This window comes from Ciconia boyciana, chromosome 32, assembly GCF_034638445.1.
Source record: "Ciconia boyciana chromosome 32, ASM3463844v1, whole genome shotgun sequence".
Classification (NCBI taxonomy): Eukaryota; Metazoa; Chordata; class Aves; order Ciconiiformes; family Ciconiidae; genus Ciconia; species Ciconia boyciana.
Genome location: NC_132965.1, coordinates 1,318,331 through 1,334,988, shown reverse-complemented (window position 1 = coordinate 1,334,988; position 16,658 = coordinate 1,318,331). Strand labels below are relative to the sequence as shown.

The following is a 16,658-nucleotide window of genomic DNA, read 5'->3' as shown; positions in this document are numbered from 1 at the left end:
GCCCTCCTCGCCGACAAACCACGCCCCCGGCGCCGGAGCTGAACCAATGGGAGCGTCGGTGGGGCGGGGCGGTGAAGGAAGGGCAGGGAGGTCGCCGGGGCGGAGGGAGAGCGGCGTCACTTCCGGCGGCGGCGGCGGGCGCGGCGCTTCCGGGTGCGATGGATCCCGAGTTCGACGATGTCGTGTCGGTGGAGGACCTGATGGTGAAGCCACGCCCCCGCCTCGGCCACGCCCCCTCCGCCCGGCTGCCCCCGCCCCCGCCCCCTCATGGCCCCGCCCCCCGCGACCCGGCCCCGCCCACCCCGGGACCCCCGCCGCGCCGCCGCCCTGGCCACGCCCCTCCCCGTACCCGGCTCCGCGCCGCGGCCCCCCGTGTCCCCCTCCCCGGGGTCGTAGCCCCGCCCACGTCTGGGGTAGCCCCGCCCCTGCGGCAAGCCCCGCCCCGGCGACCCCTTCCCCTGACACCTCCCCGCCCCCACGGGAGCTCCGGTGACCCCGCGCCCCCTTGACCCCGTGGCCCCCGCCCTCTCCCCCCGCCTGCCCCGTCCCCGGTGCCCCCTGACCCCTGACCCCTGACCCCGCCCCTGACCCCGGCCCGCCGCAGGCGCTGGAGCGGGGCTACGCGGAGCAGCAGCGGGGGGGGGCGGTGTCGCGGCGCTGCCAGTTCGAGTACGCGTGGGGGCTGGTGCGGAGCCGCTACGGGCAGGACGTGGCCCGGGGGGTGGCCCTGCTGCAAGGTGGGGACACGGGGACGGGGGGACAGGGGGACACGGGGGACAGGGGGGACAGGGGATGGGGGGGCCCTGCTGCAAGGTGGGGATGGGGACAGGGACGGGGGGACAGGGGGACAGGGGGACAGGGGGATGGGGGGCTGTGCTGCAAGGTGGGGACACGGGGACGGGGACAGGGACAGGGGGACACGGGGGACAGAGGGACATGGGGGGCCCTGCTGCAAGGTGGGGACACGGGGACGGGGACGGGGGGACAGGGGGGACACGGGGGACAGGGGGACAGGGGGACATGGGGGGCCCTGCTGCAAGGTGGGGATGGGGACAGGGGGGACAGGGGGACACGGGGGGACAGGGGATGGGGGTGGCCCTGCTGCAAGGTGGGGACGGGGACAGGGGGACAGGGGATGGGGGGACAGGGGACAGGGGGGTGGCCCTGCTGCAAGGTGGGGACACGGGGACAGGACGGGGGACAGGGGGGACAGGGGACGGGGGGACGGGGGGACAGGGGGACATGGGGGGGCCCTGCTGCAAGGTGGGGACACGGGGACAGGGGGGGATGGGAGGGGACACGGGGACAGGGAGGGACAGGGATGGGGACAGGGGGACAGGAGGGTGACATGGGGACGGGGGATGGGGGCTGCTGCAAGGTGGGGACACGGGGGGACAGGGGACAGGGAACAGGGAGGGACATGGGGGGCCCTGCTGCAAGGTGGGGACACGGGGACAGGGGACATGGGGGATGGGGGGCAGAGGGACATGGGGGGACACATGGGGACAGAGGACCGGGGTGGCCCTGCTGCCAGGTGGGGGTGATGGGGGACAGGGGGGACACGGGGACAATGGGGGGGACAGGGGGGACACGGGGGACAATGGGGGGACAGGGGGGACACAGGGGACAATGGGGGGGGACGGGGGGACATGGCCTGGGGTGGCACTGCCACACGGGGGGAGGGGGGAGCACAGCAGGGACTGACCTGGGTCCCCTGTCCCCGTGTCCCCCCCGTCCCTGTGTCCCCCTGTGTGTCCCCGTATGTGTGTGTCCCTGTGTCCCCGTGCCCCCCCGTGCCCCCCCGTGCCCCCCCGTGTCCCCCCGTGTCCCCGTGTCCCCCCGTGTCCCCAGAGCTGATGCCGAAGGGGACGAGGGAGGAGCAGCGCGATTACATCTTCTACCTGGCCCTGGGGAACTGCCGCCTCAGGGAGGGGGCGGGGACGGGGGGGGGGACAGGGGGACACGGGGACAGGGGACAGGGGGACAGGGACGGGGGACACAGGGGACAGGACAGGGGGACACGGGGACAGGGGGACATGGGGACAGGGGACGGGGGGACAGGGACGGGACGGGGGACACGGGGATGGGGACACAGGGGACAGGGGACGGGGGGACAAGGGGGACAGGGGACAGGGAGGGACATGGGGGACAGGGGTGGGGGGACACGAGGACAGGGATGAGGGGACAGAGGGACAGGGAAGGACACGGGGACAGGGGGCAGGGGGAACGTGGGGGACACGGGGGACACAGGGACATGGGGTGGGGGGGATGGGGGGACACGGGGAGGGGGGCAGGGAGGGGGAGGGGAACCCTGGGGGGATGGGGAGGGTGGGGGTGGCGGGGGGAGGCAGGGGACCCCGCCCTCACGGGGTGGGTGTGGCCCCGTGTCCCCCCATGTCCCCGTGTCCCCCGTGTCCCCCCGTGTCCCCTCGCCGTGGGGCAGGAGTACGAGCGGGCGCTGGCCCACGTGGAGCGGCTGCTGGGGGCCGAGCCCCACAACCCCCAGGGGCTGCGGCTGCGGCGCCTCATCCGCGACCGCATGCGCCGAGGTGAGCCCCACGGCGCGACCCACGGCGCGACCCACAGCCCCACACCGCGACCCACAGCCCCACAGCATGACCCACCGTGACCCACAGCCACACCCACAGCCCCACACCGCGACCCACAGCCCCACGGTGCGACCCACAGCCCCACACCGCAACCCACGGCGTGACCCACAGCCCCACACCACGACCCACAGCCCCACAGCGTGACCGGCTGCCCCACACCACGACCCACAGCCCCACAGCACAACCCACAGCCCCACAGCATGACCCATGGCACAACCCACAGCCCCACACCGCGACCCACGGCGTGACCCACAGCCCCACACCACGACCCACAGCCCCACAGCGCGACCCACAGCGACCCACAGCCCCACACCACGACCCACAGCCCCACAGCGCGACCCACGGCACAACCCACAGCCCCACAGCACAACCCACAGCCCCATGGCATGACCCACAGCCCCACACCACGACCCACGGCACAACCCACAGCGTGACCCACAGCCCCACACCACGACCCACCACGGCCCACAGCCCCACACCGCGACCCACAGTGACCCATAGCGACCCACAGCCCCACACCGCGACCCACAGCCCAACACCATGACCCACCGTGACCCATAGCGACCCACCGTGACCCACAGCGACCCACTGCCCCCCATAACCACCCACAGCACCCACCGTGACCCACAGCGACCCACGGCCCCCGTGGTGCCCCAGGGCTGTCCCCGGGGGGGGGCGGGGACGGGGGGTGACGTGTCCCCCCCCTGACGTGTCCCCTCTGTCCGTGTCCCCCCCAGACGGGCTGCTGGGCGCGGCCATCGTGGGGGGCGTGGCGCTGGGCGTGGCCGGGCTGGCCGGGCTGCTGGGCCTCGCCATCTCCCGCGCCCGGCACTGACGTCACCGCGTCCCCGACCGCGTCCCCAACGTCACCCCCCCCTGTCCCCACGTCCGTCCGTCCGTCCCCCCCCACTCCTTCTCTTGGCCACGCGGTGACGTCGGGGCGACGACGCGGTGACGTCGAGGTGACGACGTGGTGGCGACGCGGTGACGTCGAGATGATGACATGGTGACGACGCGGTGACATCGAGGTGATGAGGCGGCGACGGCCGGGATGACGCGGGGACAACGGGGGAGGGGACGGCACGGTGACGCCGGGACGGTGACAGCACGATGACACAACAGCGCGGTGACATCACAGTGGCACGCAGTGACGTCACGCTGGCAGCGTGGCGACATCACGGCGACGTGGACTGACATCACGGTGGCAGCACGGTGACGTCACGGCGACAGCGCGATGGCACCGCAGGGGCACCCGGTGACATCACGGTGACACGGACTGACATCATGGTGGCAGCACGGCGACATCACAGTGGCACGCAGTGACATCATCACAGCGACGTCCCGGCGGCACCGCGCTGACGCGAAGCGACAGCGCCGTCACCTCACCGTGACGACGCGATGACACGAAGCGACGTCACGGTGACATCACGGCGGCGGCCGCCTCCGGGCGGCTCCCTCCCCGCGTCGTCCCCCCCTCCCCCAGTGCCTTGGGGACCCCCGCGTCCCCCCCCCGCGTCCCCTCCCCCCACTGTAAATAAACTTCCTTGGGTTCACCGTGACCCCGTGGCTGATGACGTGGGGGGTGGGGGGAGGGGCTGCCCGGACGCCCGGGTCCCGTCCCCCTCCCCCCTGCTGAGCCCATCCCCCACCCCGGGGGACCCAGGCGTCCGGGCGCGTGGCGGGAGCGGGGCCGGAACCGCCCCTCCCCACCCGGCCTTTCCTGCCCCGTTTCCGATCGGCGGCGGCGGCGCTCACCCCTCCCCACCCCTCGGGGGACCCGGGCGTCCGAGGGGGGAGGGAACAGGGGACCCACCCTCCCCTCCCCCCCGCCCCCACCCAGCCCCGTTGGCGTCAACAGGAAAGGGGCGCGGGTGGGGAGGGGCGCGGCCGGCCTGCTCCCTCCCCCTCCCTGGTTATGGGGGGGTGGGGGCAGGAAGGGGGCAGGGCGCGCCCGGACACCTGGGTTCCTTCCTGGAGGGGGGAGGGCGCCTGGGGCCGCTCAGAGTGGGGGAGGGAGGGGGTGACCCCTCCCCCGCATCCCCTCACCCCCCCACGCCACTCGTGCCCCGCAGCAGCGGCCGTCCCCTCCCCCGGGTGTCGTGTGTGTCCCCCCCGTGTCCCCACCCTTGTCACACCCCCTTAAGGCCACCGGGCCCGGGGCCACCGAGGCCACCACTGCGGCCACCGGCGGTGTCACCGCGGGTCCTCGGCCCCAACTGGCCGCTGCCACCGAGCGCTGCCCTGACCTCTGACCCCTGACCCTGACCCCACCTCTGTCCCCAAGCCCTCCTGCCGGTGTCCCCGTCCCTGTCCCCATCCCTTCCCCGTCCCCAGCGCTGTCCCTTGTCCCCAAACTCGTCCTGCTGCTCCTGGCCCCATCCCCCCGTGTCCCCCGGCCATCGCTGTCCCCACCCGGGTCCCCATCCCTGTCCCCCCGTGTCCCCCCGTGTCCCCATCGCTGTCCCTGTCCCCATCCCTGTCCCCATCGCTGTCCCCCCCACGTGTCCCCCGTGTCCCCATCCCTGTCCCCATCCCTGACCTCATCCCCATCCCCGTGTCCCCCCCGCTGTCCCCGTCCCCACTGTCCCTGCCCCCCCCCGTGTCCCCATCCCCATCCCCCGCTGTCCCCGTCCCTGTCCCCCCCCCCATGTCCCCAGCCGGCCCCGCCACGGGCTGGGGGGTGGCCCTGGGGGGGGCCCTGGGGGCCGTGGGGTGGGCGCTGCTGGTGGCCTCCCTGCCCCACAGCGCCTGGGGGCTGGCGGGGGCCAGGCCACCGCCGTGGCCAGCGTCACCGTCCCCCGTGGGCTGTGGAACGACTGCGCCACCGACGCCGCGGGGGTGACGTCCTGCGTCCCCCTCATCTCCCTCATCACCCTGCCCGGTACGGGGGGACAGGGGACACGGGGGACAGGGGACACGGGGGACAGGGGGACGTGGGGGACAGGGGGCGTGGGGGATGGGGGGATGGGGGATGGGGGACAGGGGACATGGGGGACAGGGGGACGTGGGGGATGGGGGACATGGGGGACATTGGGGGGCTGAGGGGGATGGGGGACATGGGGATGTGGGGGGACAGGGGACATGGGGGACACGGGGACGTGGGGGATGTGGGGGGCTGGGGGGATGGGGAGGTGGGGACATTGGGGGGACTTGGGGGGCTGAGGGGGATGTGGGGACATGGGGGACAGGGGACACGGGGACATGGGGGACAGGGGGACATGGGGGATGGGGGGATGGGGGGATGGGGGACAGGGGACATGGGGGACAGGGGACGGGGGGATGGGGGGACATGGGGGACATTGGGGGCTGAGGGGATGTGGGGACATTGGGGGACAGGGGGACGTGGGGACATGGGGACATGGGGGACAGGGGGATGTGGGGGATGTGGGGGCTGGGGGACAGGGAGGTGGGGACATTGGGGGGGACTTGGGGGGCTGAGGGGGATGTGGGGACACGGGGGACAGGGGGACGTGGGGGATGTGGGGACATTGGGGGGGACTTGGGGGCAGGGGGGACATGGGGACATGGAGGGACAGGGGGACGTGGGGGGATGTGGGGGGCTGGGGGACGGGGGCACTTGGGGGCGGGGGGCTGGGGGACATGGGGATGTGGGGACATTGGGGGGGACACGGGAGGACTTGGGGGCTGGGGGGGACGTGGGGACATAGAGGGACACAGGGGACGTGTGGGGGCTGGGGGGCACGAGGGATGTGGGGGCACGGGGGCTGGGGGACGTGGGGACAGGGGGGACAGGGGGATGTGGGGGGCCTGGGGGACAGGGGGTTGTGGGGACACTGGGGGGACACGGGGCCACTTGGGGGCTGGGGGGACGTGGGGACGTGGGGTTGGAGGGACTTGGGGGCGGGGGGACATGAGGGGACACGGGGGGACGCGGGGGGCAGGGCTGCGACACCGGGGTCCCGGGGGTCCCCGTGTGGGGTCCCGGGGGTCCCGTTGGGGGTCCCGTGGGGGTCCCGTGGGGTCCCGTTGGGGGGTCCCGTTGGGGGGTCCCCGTGGGGGTCCAGTGGGGTCCCGTGGGGGTCCCGTGGGGTCCCGTTGGGGGGTCCCGTTGGGGGGTCCCCGTGGGGGTCCAGTGGGGTCCCGTGGGGGTCCCGTGGGGTCCCGTTGGGGGGGTCCCGTTGGGGGGGTCCCCGTGGGGTCCCGTGGGGGGTCCCGTGGGGTCCCGTTGGGGGGGTCCCCGTGGGGGGTCCCGTGGGGTCCCCGCGGGGTCCCTCACCCCCCAGGGTACCTGCAGGGCAGCCGGGCGCTGGCGGTGGCGGCGGCGGCGCTGGGGGGCAGGGGCGGCGCTGGGGGGGCGGCGGAGCCAGGAGACGCGTCCGGACGGCAGGGGGCGCCCTTCTGCTGCTGGCAGGTACGGGGGGAGGGGTATGGGGGTGGGGGGGGGGCTATGGGGGGTATGGGGGTGGGGGCAGCAGGCGTGGGTCCCCGCCAGGGCTATGGGGTGCTGAGGGTCCATGGGGTGGTATGGGGGGTGCTGTGGGGTGCTGTGGGGTGCTATGGGGTGCTATGGGGGTGCTGTGGGGTGCTGTGGGGTGCTGTGGGATGCTGTGGGGTGATATGGGGTGATATGGGGGTGCTGTGGGGGTGCTATGGGGTGCTGTGAGGTGCTATGGGGTGCTGTGGGGGTGATATGGGGTGCTGTGGGGTGCTGTGGGGTACTGTGGAGGAGCTGTGGGGGTGCTGTGGGGTGCTATGGGGTGCTATGGGGTGCTGTGGGGGTGCTGTGGGGTGCTGTGGGATGCTGTGGGGGTGATATGGGGTGATATGGGGTGCTATGGGGGTGCTGTGGGGGTGCTATGGGGTGCTGTGAGGTGCTATGGGGTGCTGTGGGGGTGATATGGGGTGCTGTGGGGTGCTATGGGGTGCTATGGGGGTGATATGGGGTGCTATGGGGTGCTATGGGGTACTGTGGAGGAGCTGTGGGGGTGCTGTGGGGAGCTGCTGTGGGGCAGTGGGGCAGCTGGGCAGCGCCCATGGGTCCCCGCCAAGGCCGGGGGTGCTGAGGGTCCATGGGGTGCTATGGGGGGGGTGCTGTGGGGTGCTGTGGGGTGCTATGGGGGTGATATGGGGTGCTATGGGGTGCTGTGGGGTGCCATGGGGGTGCTATGGGGTGCTGTGGGGAGCTGCTGTGGGGCAGCTGGGCAGCGCCCATGGGTCCCAAGGCTGGGGGTGCTGAGGGTCCATGGGGTGCTATGGCGGGGGTGCTGTGGGGTGCTGTGGGGTGCTATGGGGAGGGTGCTATGGGGGGGGTGCTGTGGGGTGCTATGGGGGTGCTATGGGGTGCTGTGGGGTGCTATGGGGGGTGCTGTGGGGCAGTGGGGCAGCACCCGTGGGTACCCACCAGGCCTGGGGGCGCTGGCAGCTGCCGGCTGGTTCGCGGCCGCCATCACCCGGGAATTCTTCGACCCCCAACACGCCGGAGTCCGGTGGGGGAGGGGGACAGGGGGGGGGCAGGGGGCCATGGGGAGGGGCTGAGGGGCCGGGGGGGGGGGCATGGGGGCCTCGGGGGGCCGGGGGGCAGCTCTGGGGCGCCGGGGGGATCGCGGGGGAGGGGCGAGCATTTGGGGGATCCCGTTGGGGGGAGAAGAGGGTGGGGGAGGGGTCCCATGGGGGGCGGGGGTGGGGGGGCCCACGGGGGCTGTGGGGGCCCGGGGGGGCCGGGAGGTGTTTTGGAGGGGGTGGGGATGGGGGTGACGCCCCTCCCCCCAGGTACGAGCCGGGCCCGGGCTGCTGCTGGCGGCGGGGGAGGGTCCTGGCCGCGGCGGGGGGCGGCGCTGCTCGCCTCCGCCCGGGGCCCCGCGCGCCCCAGGTGAGGGACCCCTCCCCCCGCGCGACCCCTCCCCCACAGCGGGACCCCTCCCCCGCCACCCCCGCGAAAAGTGGGAATCCCCAAACCGGGACCCCTCCCCCTCCCCAATGGCTCCTCCCCTCCCCGGGCTGGGGACCCCCCAAAGAGGGGACCCTCCCCCTCCCCATCCCGGGGTACCCCAAAGTGGGCGCCCCTCCCCCACCCCGCGGTCCCCGAGCGCCCCTCCCCACCCTTGGACACCCCATCCCCCCAAAACGGGGCCCCCGCCCCCGGCAGGATTGGGGAGGGGAGGGCGGGGTGCCCCTCCCCCTCACCGCGCCCCGCCCCCAGCCCCCCCCGCGCGCGGGGCTCCTCGGCCGCCGGCCTGGGGGAGAAGTACGGGCGGAACGCCTACGTCTGACCACGCCCACCGGGGCGGCCCCGCCCCCGAGCGCGGCTGGCCCCGCCCCCGACGGAGACGGGCCCCGCCCGCAACGGAGACGGGCCACGCCCCCGACGGAGTCGGGCCACGCCCCCGATGGAGTCGGGCCACGCCCCCGACGGAGACTGGCCACGCCCCCCGCGGCGGGGGGCGGGGCCTCGTCCCAGTGAGCGGGAAATACACCAGTGCCTGCTCCCAGTGCTCCCAGTATCCTCCCAGTCTGCTCCCAGCGCTCCCCCAGTGTCCCCAGTATCCTCCCAGTGCTCCCAGTATCCTCCCAGTGACTCCCAGTCTGCTCCCAGCGCTCCCCCAGTGTCCCCAGTATCCTCCCAGTGCTCCCAGTATCCTCCCAGTTGCTCCCCCCAGCATCCCCAGTATCTCCCCCGTCTTCCCAATATCCTCCCAGTATCCTCCCAGTGCTCCCAGTCCGATCCCAGTGCTCCCCCGGTGCTCCCAGTACCCACCCAGTGTCCTCAGTATCTCCCCAGTTCTCCCAGTATCCTCCCAGTATCCTCCCAGTATCCTCCCAGTCAGCTCCCAGTGCTCCCCCAGCCTCCCCAGTATCTCCCCCAGTGTCCCCAGTATCTCCCCAGTGCTCCCCAGTATCCTCCCCGTACCCGCCCAGTGCTCCCAGTATCCTCCCAGTGCTCCCAGTCTGCTCCCAGTGCTCCGCCAGTGTCCCCAGTATCACCCCAGTGCTCCCAGTATCCTCCCAGTCACTCCCCCAGTGCTCCCAGTATCCTCCTAGTTGCTCCCCCAGTCTTCCCAGTACCCTCCCAGTCAGCTCCCAGTGCTCCCCCAGTGTCCCCAGTATCCTCCCAGTACTCCCAGTGTCCTCCCAGTATCCTCCCAGTGCTCCCAGTACCCACCCAGTGCTCCCAGTACCCTCCCAGTGCTCCCAGTCTGCTCCCAGTGCTCCCCCAGTGTCCCCAGTATCTCCCCAGTGCTCCCAGTACCCTCCCAGTGCTCCCAGTCTGCTCCCAGTGCTCCCCCAGTATCCCCAGTATCTCCCCAGTGCTCCCAGTACCCTCCCAGTGCTCCCAGTCTGCTCCCAGTGCCCCCCAGCGCAGGGTCAGGCAGGGATGGGGCTGGGCAGGTGCTGCCTGCTGGTGTGTACTGGTGCCGTACTGGTGCATACTGGTGCCGTACTGGTGCATACTGGTGTCTTCCTGGTGCCTACTGGTGGCCTACTGCTGCATACTGGTGCCTTACTGGTGCATACTGGTATATACTGGTGCATACTGGTGTCTTACTGTTGTCTGTTGGTGCATACTGGGGTGTTACTGGCACCTACTGGTGCATACTGGTGTACTACTGGTGCCTACTGCTGCGTACTGGTGCCTACTGGTGCATACTGGTGCATACTGGTGCCCTACTGGTGCCTACTGGTGCATACTGGTGTCTTACATGTGCCTACTGGTGTCTTACTGGTGCCTTCTAGTGGCCTACTGGTGCCATACTGGTGCATACTGGTGTCTTACTGGCACCTACTGGTGGCCTACTGGTTCATACTGGTGTCTCACTGGTGCCATACTGGTGCCCTACTGGTGCCTACTGGTGTCTTACTGGTGTATACTGGTGTATACTGGTGCCCTACTGGTGCCAACTGGTGTCCTACTCGTCCCTGCTTGTTCCTACTGGTGCCTACTGGTGTATACTGGTGTATACTGGTGTCTTACTGGTGTATACTGGTGTATACTGGTGCCCTACTGGTGCCAACTGGTGTCCTACTCGTCCCTGCTTGTTCCTACTGGTGCCTACTGGTGCCTACTGGTGTATACTGGTGTATACTGGTGTCCTACTCCTCCCTACTGGTGCCTACTGGTGCCTACTGGTGTATACTGGTGTCCTACTGCTCCCTACTGATGCCTACTGGTGCCTACTGGCGTATACTGGTGTATACTGGTGTATACTGGTGTCCTACTCCTCCCTACTGGTGCCTACTGGCGTATACTGGTGTATACTGGTGTATACTGGTGTCCTACTCCTCCCTACTGGTGCCTACTGGCGTATACTGGTGTATACTGGTGTATACTGGTGTCCTACTCCTCCCTACTGGTGCCTACTGGTGTATACTGGTGTATACTGGTGTATACTGGTGTCCTACTCCTCCCTACTGGTGCCTACTGGTGCTTACTGGTGTATACTGGTGTATACTGGTGTCCTACTCCTCCCTACTGGTGCCTACTGGTGCTTACTGGTGTATACCGGTGCCCTACTGGTGCCAACTGGTGTCCTACTCGTCCCTGCTCGTTCCCACTGGTGCCTACTGGTGCCTACTGGTGTATACTGGTGTATACTGGTGTCCTACTCCTCCCTACTGGTGCCTACTGGTGCAAACTGGTGTATACTGGTGTATACTGGTGTACACCGGTGCCCTAGTTCTCCCTATTGGTGTCTACTGGTGCAAACTGGTGTCCTACTCCTTCTTACTGGTGCATACTGGCATATACTGGTGTATACTGGTGTATACTCACATATGCTGGTGTATACTGGTGTGTACTGGTGTATACTGGTGTATACTGGTGTATACGGGTATATACTCACATATACTGGTGTCCTACTCCTCTCTACTGGTGTATACTGGCATATACTGGTGCATACTGGTGTATACTGGCGTATACTGGCGTATACTGGTGTATACTGGTGTCCTACTCCTCCCTACTGGTGCCTACTGGCGTATACTGGCGTATACTGGTGTATACTGGTGTCCTACTCCTCCCTACTGGTGCCTACTGGCGTATACTGGCGTATACTGGTGTATACTGGTGTCCTACTCCTCCCTACTGGTGCCTACTGGCGTATACTGGTGTATACTGGTGTATACTGGTGTCCTACTCCTCCCTACTGGTGCCTACTGGTGCTTACTGGTGTATACTGGTGTCCTACTCCTCCCTACTGGTGCCTACTGGTGTATACTGGCGTATACTGGTGTATACTGGTGTATACTGGTGTCCTACTCCTCCCTACTGGTGCCTACTGGTGTATACTGGCGTATACTGGTGTATACTGGTGCCTACTGGTCCAAACTGGGGTCCTACTCCTCCCCACTGGTGCCTGCTGCCTCATACCGGCGCATACCGGTGCCCTACTGGTGTCCCGCTGCCCCATACTGGTGCAAACTGGTGCACACTGGTTCCCGCCGGAGCCCCCTGCTGCGCTCCTCCCCGCCGCCCGGCGGCGCTGCCCCCCCCCCCCTTGCCCCCCCCCCCTCCCCGCCCTTCCGGCCTCCCGTCTCTGTGGTTCCGGCCGCCGGTCCCGCCCCGCCACTTCCGCCGCGGTAGCGCTGGCCAATGAGCGCGCGGGGGCGGGGCCGAGGCGGCGGCGGCGGCGGCGGCGGCGGGTGAGGGCGGGCGCGGGGCGCACGTGGGGCCGCGGGGTCAGCGCGGGGTCACGGGGGGGGTGTGCAGAGGTCACTGCGGGGTCACGAGGGGCGGTACCGGGGGCACCTTGGGGCGGGGCTATGGGGGTCTCGGGGGCGGGGCTATTGGGGGTCCCTATAGGGGGTCCCTATAGGGGGTTGCTGGGGGGTTCGCTATAGCGGGGGCCTATAGGGGGTCCCTATGGGGGGTTCTGGGGGGCCCTATAGGGGGCTCTGTGGGGGTCCCTATGGGGGGTTCTGGGGGGCCCTATAGGGGGCTCTGTGGGGGTCCCTATGGGGGGGTTGCTGGGGGGTCCCTTGGGTGAGGGTTCGCTATGGGGGTCCCTAGAGAGGGGTCCCTATGGGGGGCTCTGGGGGGCCCTATAGGGGTTCCCTATGGGGGGCTCTGGGGGTCCTGGGGGAAGGTCCCTAGGGAGGGGTCTCTATAGGGGAGGGTCTATGGGGGGTCTCTGTGGGGGGGGGTCTCTATAGGGGGTCCCTATAGGGGGGTGTTTGGGGGTCCCTGGGGTGGGGGTTCGCTGGGGGGCCCTATTGGGGGGGGTCTGGAGGGGCCCTATGGGGGGTCTCTATAGGGGGTTGCTGGGGCGGGGCTTGGGGTGGGGGTTCGCTGTGGGGGGCTTATGGGGGGTCTCTATGGGGGGTCCCTATGGGGCCTCTATGGGGGTCACTATGGGGGGGTCCCTATGGGGCCTCTATGGGGGTCACTATGGGGGGTCCCTATGGGGGGGTCCCTATGGGGCCTCTGTGGGGGGTCCCTATAGGGGTCCCTCTGGGGTCTCGGGGGCGCCCTGGGGTGGGGGTGGGGTCTCTCGGGGGGTCGCTGTGTGTGTGGGGGTCCCACAAGCTTCCCCCCCCTCCCCTCCCCCCCAGGCCGGGCCGATGGAGCCGGAGGAGGAGGGAGCGGGGGAGGGGTGGGGGAGCCCCTGGCAGCCCTCCCCCCCGCGGAGGAGCCCCCCCCGTGGGCCGTGCCCTGGGCGGGGGAGGGGGCCCCGGTGCCGGTGCTGGGGGGGGTGGCGGCCCCCGTGCTGCTGCGGGGGGAGACGCAGCGGCTGCTGCGGGAGCTGGGGCGCAGCCGGCCCCTCCCCCACCTGCCCCACCTCAAGCGCGTGGGGGGGGGGCCCGGGGGGGCGGCGGTGCTGCTCTGCCTGGAGAGCCAGCTGGGTACGGGGGGGGGGGGGGGAACTGGGGGGCTGGGGGCACTGGGGGGTGGGGGGTGGGGGAGTGGGAGGGATGGGGAACTGGGGGCTGGGGGTGGGGAACTGGGGGGCTGGGGGCACTGGGGGGTGGGGGGTGGGAGGGATGGGGAACTGGGGGGTGGGGAACTGGGGGGCTGGGGGCACTGGGGGACTGGGGGGATGGGGAGTGGGAGGGATGGGGAACTGGGGGCTGGGGGCACTGGGGGGTGGGGGAGTGGGAGGGATGGGGAACTGGGGGTGGGGGGTGGAGAACTGGGGGGCTGGGAGCACTGGGGGGCTGGGGGATGGGGATGGGGAACTGGGGGGCTGGGGGCTCAGGAGGGCCAGGGGCACTGGCGATGCTGGGAGCACTGGGAGTTCTGGTGGCACTGGGGGGGAGCCCAGAGCTACTGGGGACACTGGTTGGTACTGGGAGCACCGGGGGGGGGGGGATGGGTGCCTCGGGCTGGCCCCTGCGCTGGGGACAGCGGCGGCACCGGGGACATGGGGGCTGTTGGGGACACGGCAGGTGCAGGAGCCACCGCGGACACGGCTGCCAGCGCGGGTCCGGGAGCGGGACCACCCGGGACGGCCACCGGGGCCACCGACGTCACCGAGGCCACCGCGGGCCCTGGAGCCGCTTGTGTGACCGGGGACGCCGGGGACACCACGGACTGGGGAGCTGCCGGTGGCAGCAGGGACACCGGGGCCACCGACGCCGGCAGTGCCACCGAGGCCACCGCGGGCCCTAGAGCCGCTTGTGTGACTGGGGACACCGGGGCCACTGACGCCAGCAGCGCCACCGCCACGGCCAGCGATGGCCCCGGTGCCACGGGGGACACGGAAGCCGCCGGCCCCGGGGACGCGGGAGCCGCTGCCGCCGCCGCGAGCCACGTCGGGGCCACCGAGACGGCGGCCGCCGCCCCGTCCCCGCCCCCCGGGCCCGGGGCCCCCCTGCCGCCGCTGCAGGTGCTGCTGGGCCCCGGGGTGTCGAGCCGGGGGCTGGGCCCCCCCTTCCGCGTGGGGGTGCCGGGACGGGCGCCGGCGCGGGGCCGGAGGCGGCGGCGGCGCTGGCGGCGGGGCTGTGGCCCTGGGTGAGCCGCGGAGGCGCCGGGGAGACGGCGGGGCCGGCGTTGGGGCCGGGGGAGGCGGCGGCGGCGGCCGCCATGATGGAGGTGGCGGTGGCGGCGGCGCGGCGAGGCGCCAGGGCGGGGATGGTGCCGGCGGGGGCCGCGGCGGTGGAGCCGGGCTCGGGGCGGGTGCTGGCGGACGCCCACGCCGGGGGGCGGGGAGGGCACCCGCTGGCCCACGCCGCCATGGCCTGCCTGGCGGCCGTGGCGCGGGGCCAGCGGAGGGGCGGCGGCGGGGGCTACCTGTGCACGGGCTGCGACGTCTACCTGACGCGGGAGCCCTGCGCCCTCTGCGCCATGGCGCTGCTGCACGCCCGCGTGCGCCGGGTGCTCTTCGGGGTGCCGGCCCCCCAGGGCGCCCTCAGCACCCGCTACGGCCTCCACGGCCGCCCCGGCCTCAACCACCGCTACCGTGCCGTGGGCGGCGTGGCGCCCCGCGCCTGCGCCCGCCTGGCCCGCCTGGACCGCGGCGGGGGCCGGCCCCCCGCCCCCCAATAAAGGAGCTGCGGAGGATGCCGGGCCTGCTGGGGGCACTGGGGACACTGGTGGCGCTGGGGGTGCTGGGGGTGCTGGAGGTAATGGGCGCTGGGGACACTGGTGGCGCTGGGGATGCTGGGGGCACTGGGGATGCTGGGCGTGCTGGGGACAGTGGAGGTACTGGGGTTGCTGGTGGCACTGGGGATGCTGGAGGTAAAGCGTACTGGGGACACTGGAGGTACTGGGGACGCTGGGCATACTGGCGGGACTGGAGTCACTGGTGGCACTGGGGGTGCTGGAGGTGCTGGGGACACCGGAGGTAATGGGGATGCTGGAGGTACGGGGGATACTGGTGGCACTGGAGATGCTAGAGGTACTGGGGACACCGGGGTGCTGGGGACACTGGGCACTGGGGATGCTGGTGGGACTGGGGTGCTGGAGGTACTGGGGGCACTGGGGACGCTGGCAGTAATGGGGTGCTGGGGACACGGGATGGTGGGGACACTGGTGATGCTGGGGATGCTAGAGGTACTGGAGCCACTGGGGACACTGGTTGTACTGGTGGCACTGGGGATGCTGGGGACACGAGGTACTGGGGACACTGCGGGCACCGGGGATGCTGGTGGCACTGGGGACAGTGGAGGTAATGGGGTTGCTGGAGGCACTGGGGACGCTGGGTGTGCTGGTGGCACTGGGGGTGCTGGGGACACTGGTGGGACGGGAGGTGCTGGGGGCACTGGCAACGCTGGGGGCACTGGTGGGACTGGGGATGCTGGGGGCACTGGAGGTACTGGGGACACTGGTGGCACTGGGGATGCTGGGCCTGCTGGGGGCGCTGGGGGACTGGGGATGCTGGAGGTAATGGGTGCTGGGGACACTGAAGGTACTGGGGACGCTGGTGGCACCGAGGGTGCTGCAGGCACTGGTGGGACTGGCAATGCTGGGGATGCTGGGGGCACTGGAGGTGCTGGGGACGCTGGGGATGCTGGAGGTAATGGGGACACTGGTGGCACTGGGAATGCTGGGGGCACTAGAGGTACTGGGGATGCTGGGCGTGCTGGGGGCACTGGGGGTGCTGGAGGTAATGGGTGCTGGGGACACTGGTGGGACTGGAGGTGCTGGGGGCACTGGAGTCGCTGGTGGCAGTGGCGAAGCTGGGGCACTGGGGACAGTGGACGTAATGGGGTTGCTGCAGGCACTGGTGGCACTGGGGATGCTGGGGGTGCTGGAGGTAACAGGTGCTGGGGACGCTGGAGGTACTGGGGACACTGGTGGGACTGGCGACGCTGGGGGCACTGGGGGTGCTGGGGACACTGGGGACGCTGGGTGTGCTGGTGGCACTGGGGGTGCTGGAGGTAACGGGTGCTGGGGACACTGGTGGCACTGGGGATGCTGGGAGCACTGGGGATGCTGGGTGTGCTGGGGGCACTGGAGGTGCTGGGGACACTGGGGGCACTGATGGGACTGGGGACACTGGTGGCACTGGGGATGCTGGAGGTAATGGGTGCTGGGGACACTGGAAGTACTGGGGACACTGGTGGCACTGGGGATGCTGGGAGCACTGGGGACACTGGTGGGACTGGGGATGCTGGGAGCACTGGAGGTACTGGGGACACTGGTGGCACTGGGGATGC

General features: G+C 70.9%; 2 protein-coding genes and 1 pseudogene across 3 annotated transcripts; all 3 read left to right on the top strand.

Moving 5' to 3' along the window:
- Nucleotides 1-68: 68 nt before the first annotated feature.
- FIS1 (fission, mitochondrial 1) lies at nt 69-4,168 on the top strand. Of its 2 annotated transcripts, XM_072848586.1 has the most exons (5): nt 69-203; nt 605-737; nt 1,852-1,934; nt 2,447-2,549; nt 3,347-4,168. In XM_072848586.1, the coding sequence occupies exons 1-5, from the start codon at nt 159-161 to the stop codon at nt 3,442-3,444; spliced, it is 462 nt and encodes a 153-aa protein (XP_072704687.1). In that variant the 5' UTR covers nt 69-158; the 3' UTR covers nt 3,445-4,168. The 2 variants fall into 2 exon arrangements, 1 of the variants encoding a protein (XP_072704687.1); XR_012039965.1 differs by lacking the exons at nt 69-203; nt 605-737; nt 1,852-1,934 and having other exon boundaries at nt 2,429-2,549; nt 3,347-3,571; nt 3,605-4,168.
- Nucleotides 4,169-5,256: 1,088 nt separating this feature from the next.
- Nucleotides 5,257-9,030, top strand: LOC140645286 (uncharacterized; annotated as a pseudogene).
- Nucleotides 9,031-12,515: 3,485 nt separating this feature from the next.
- Nucleotides 12,516-15,060, top strand: ADAT3 (adenosine deaminase tRNA specific 3). The gene is given in 4 exon segments (XM_072848629.1): nt 12,516-12,543; nt 13,113-13,403; nt 13,947-14,510; nt 14,513-15,060. Coding segments are annotated over 4 exon segments (1,416 nt in total). The 3' UTR covers nt 15,046-15,060.
- Nucleotides 15,061-16,658: the final 1,598 nt, after the last annotated feature.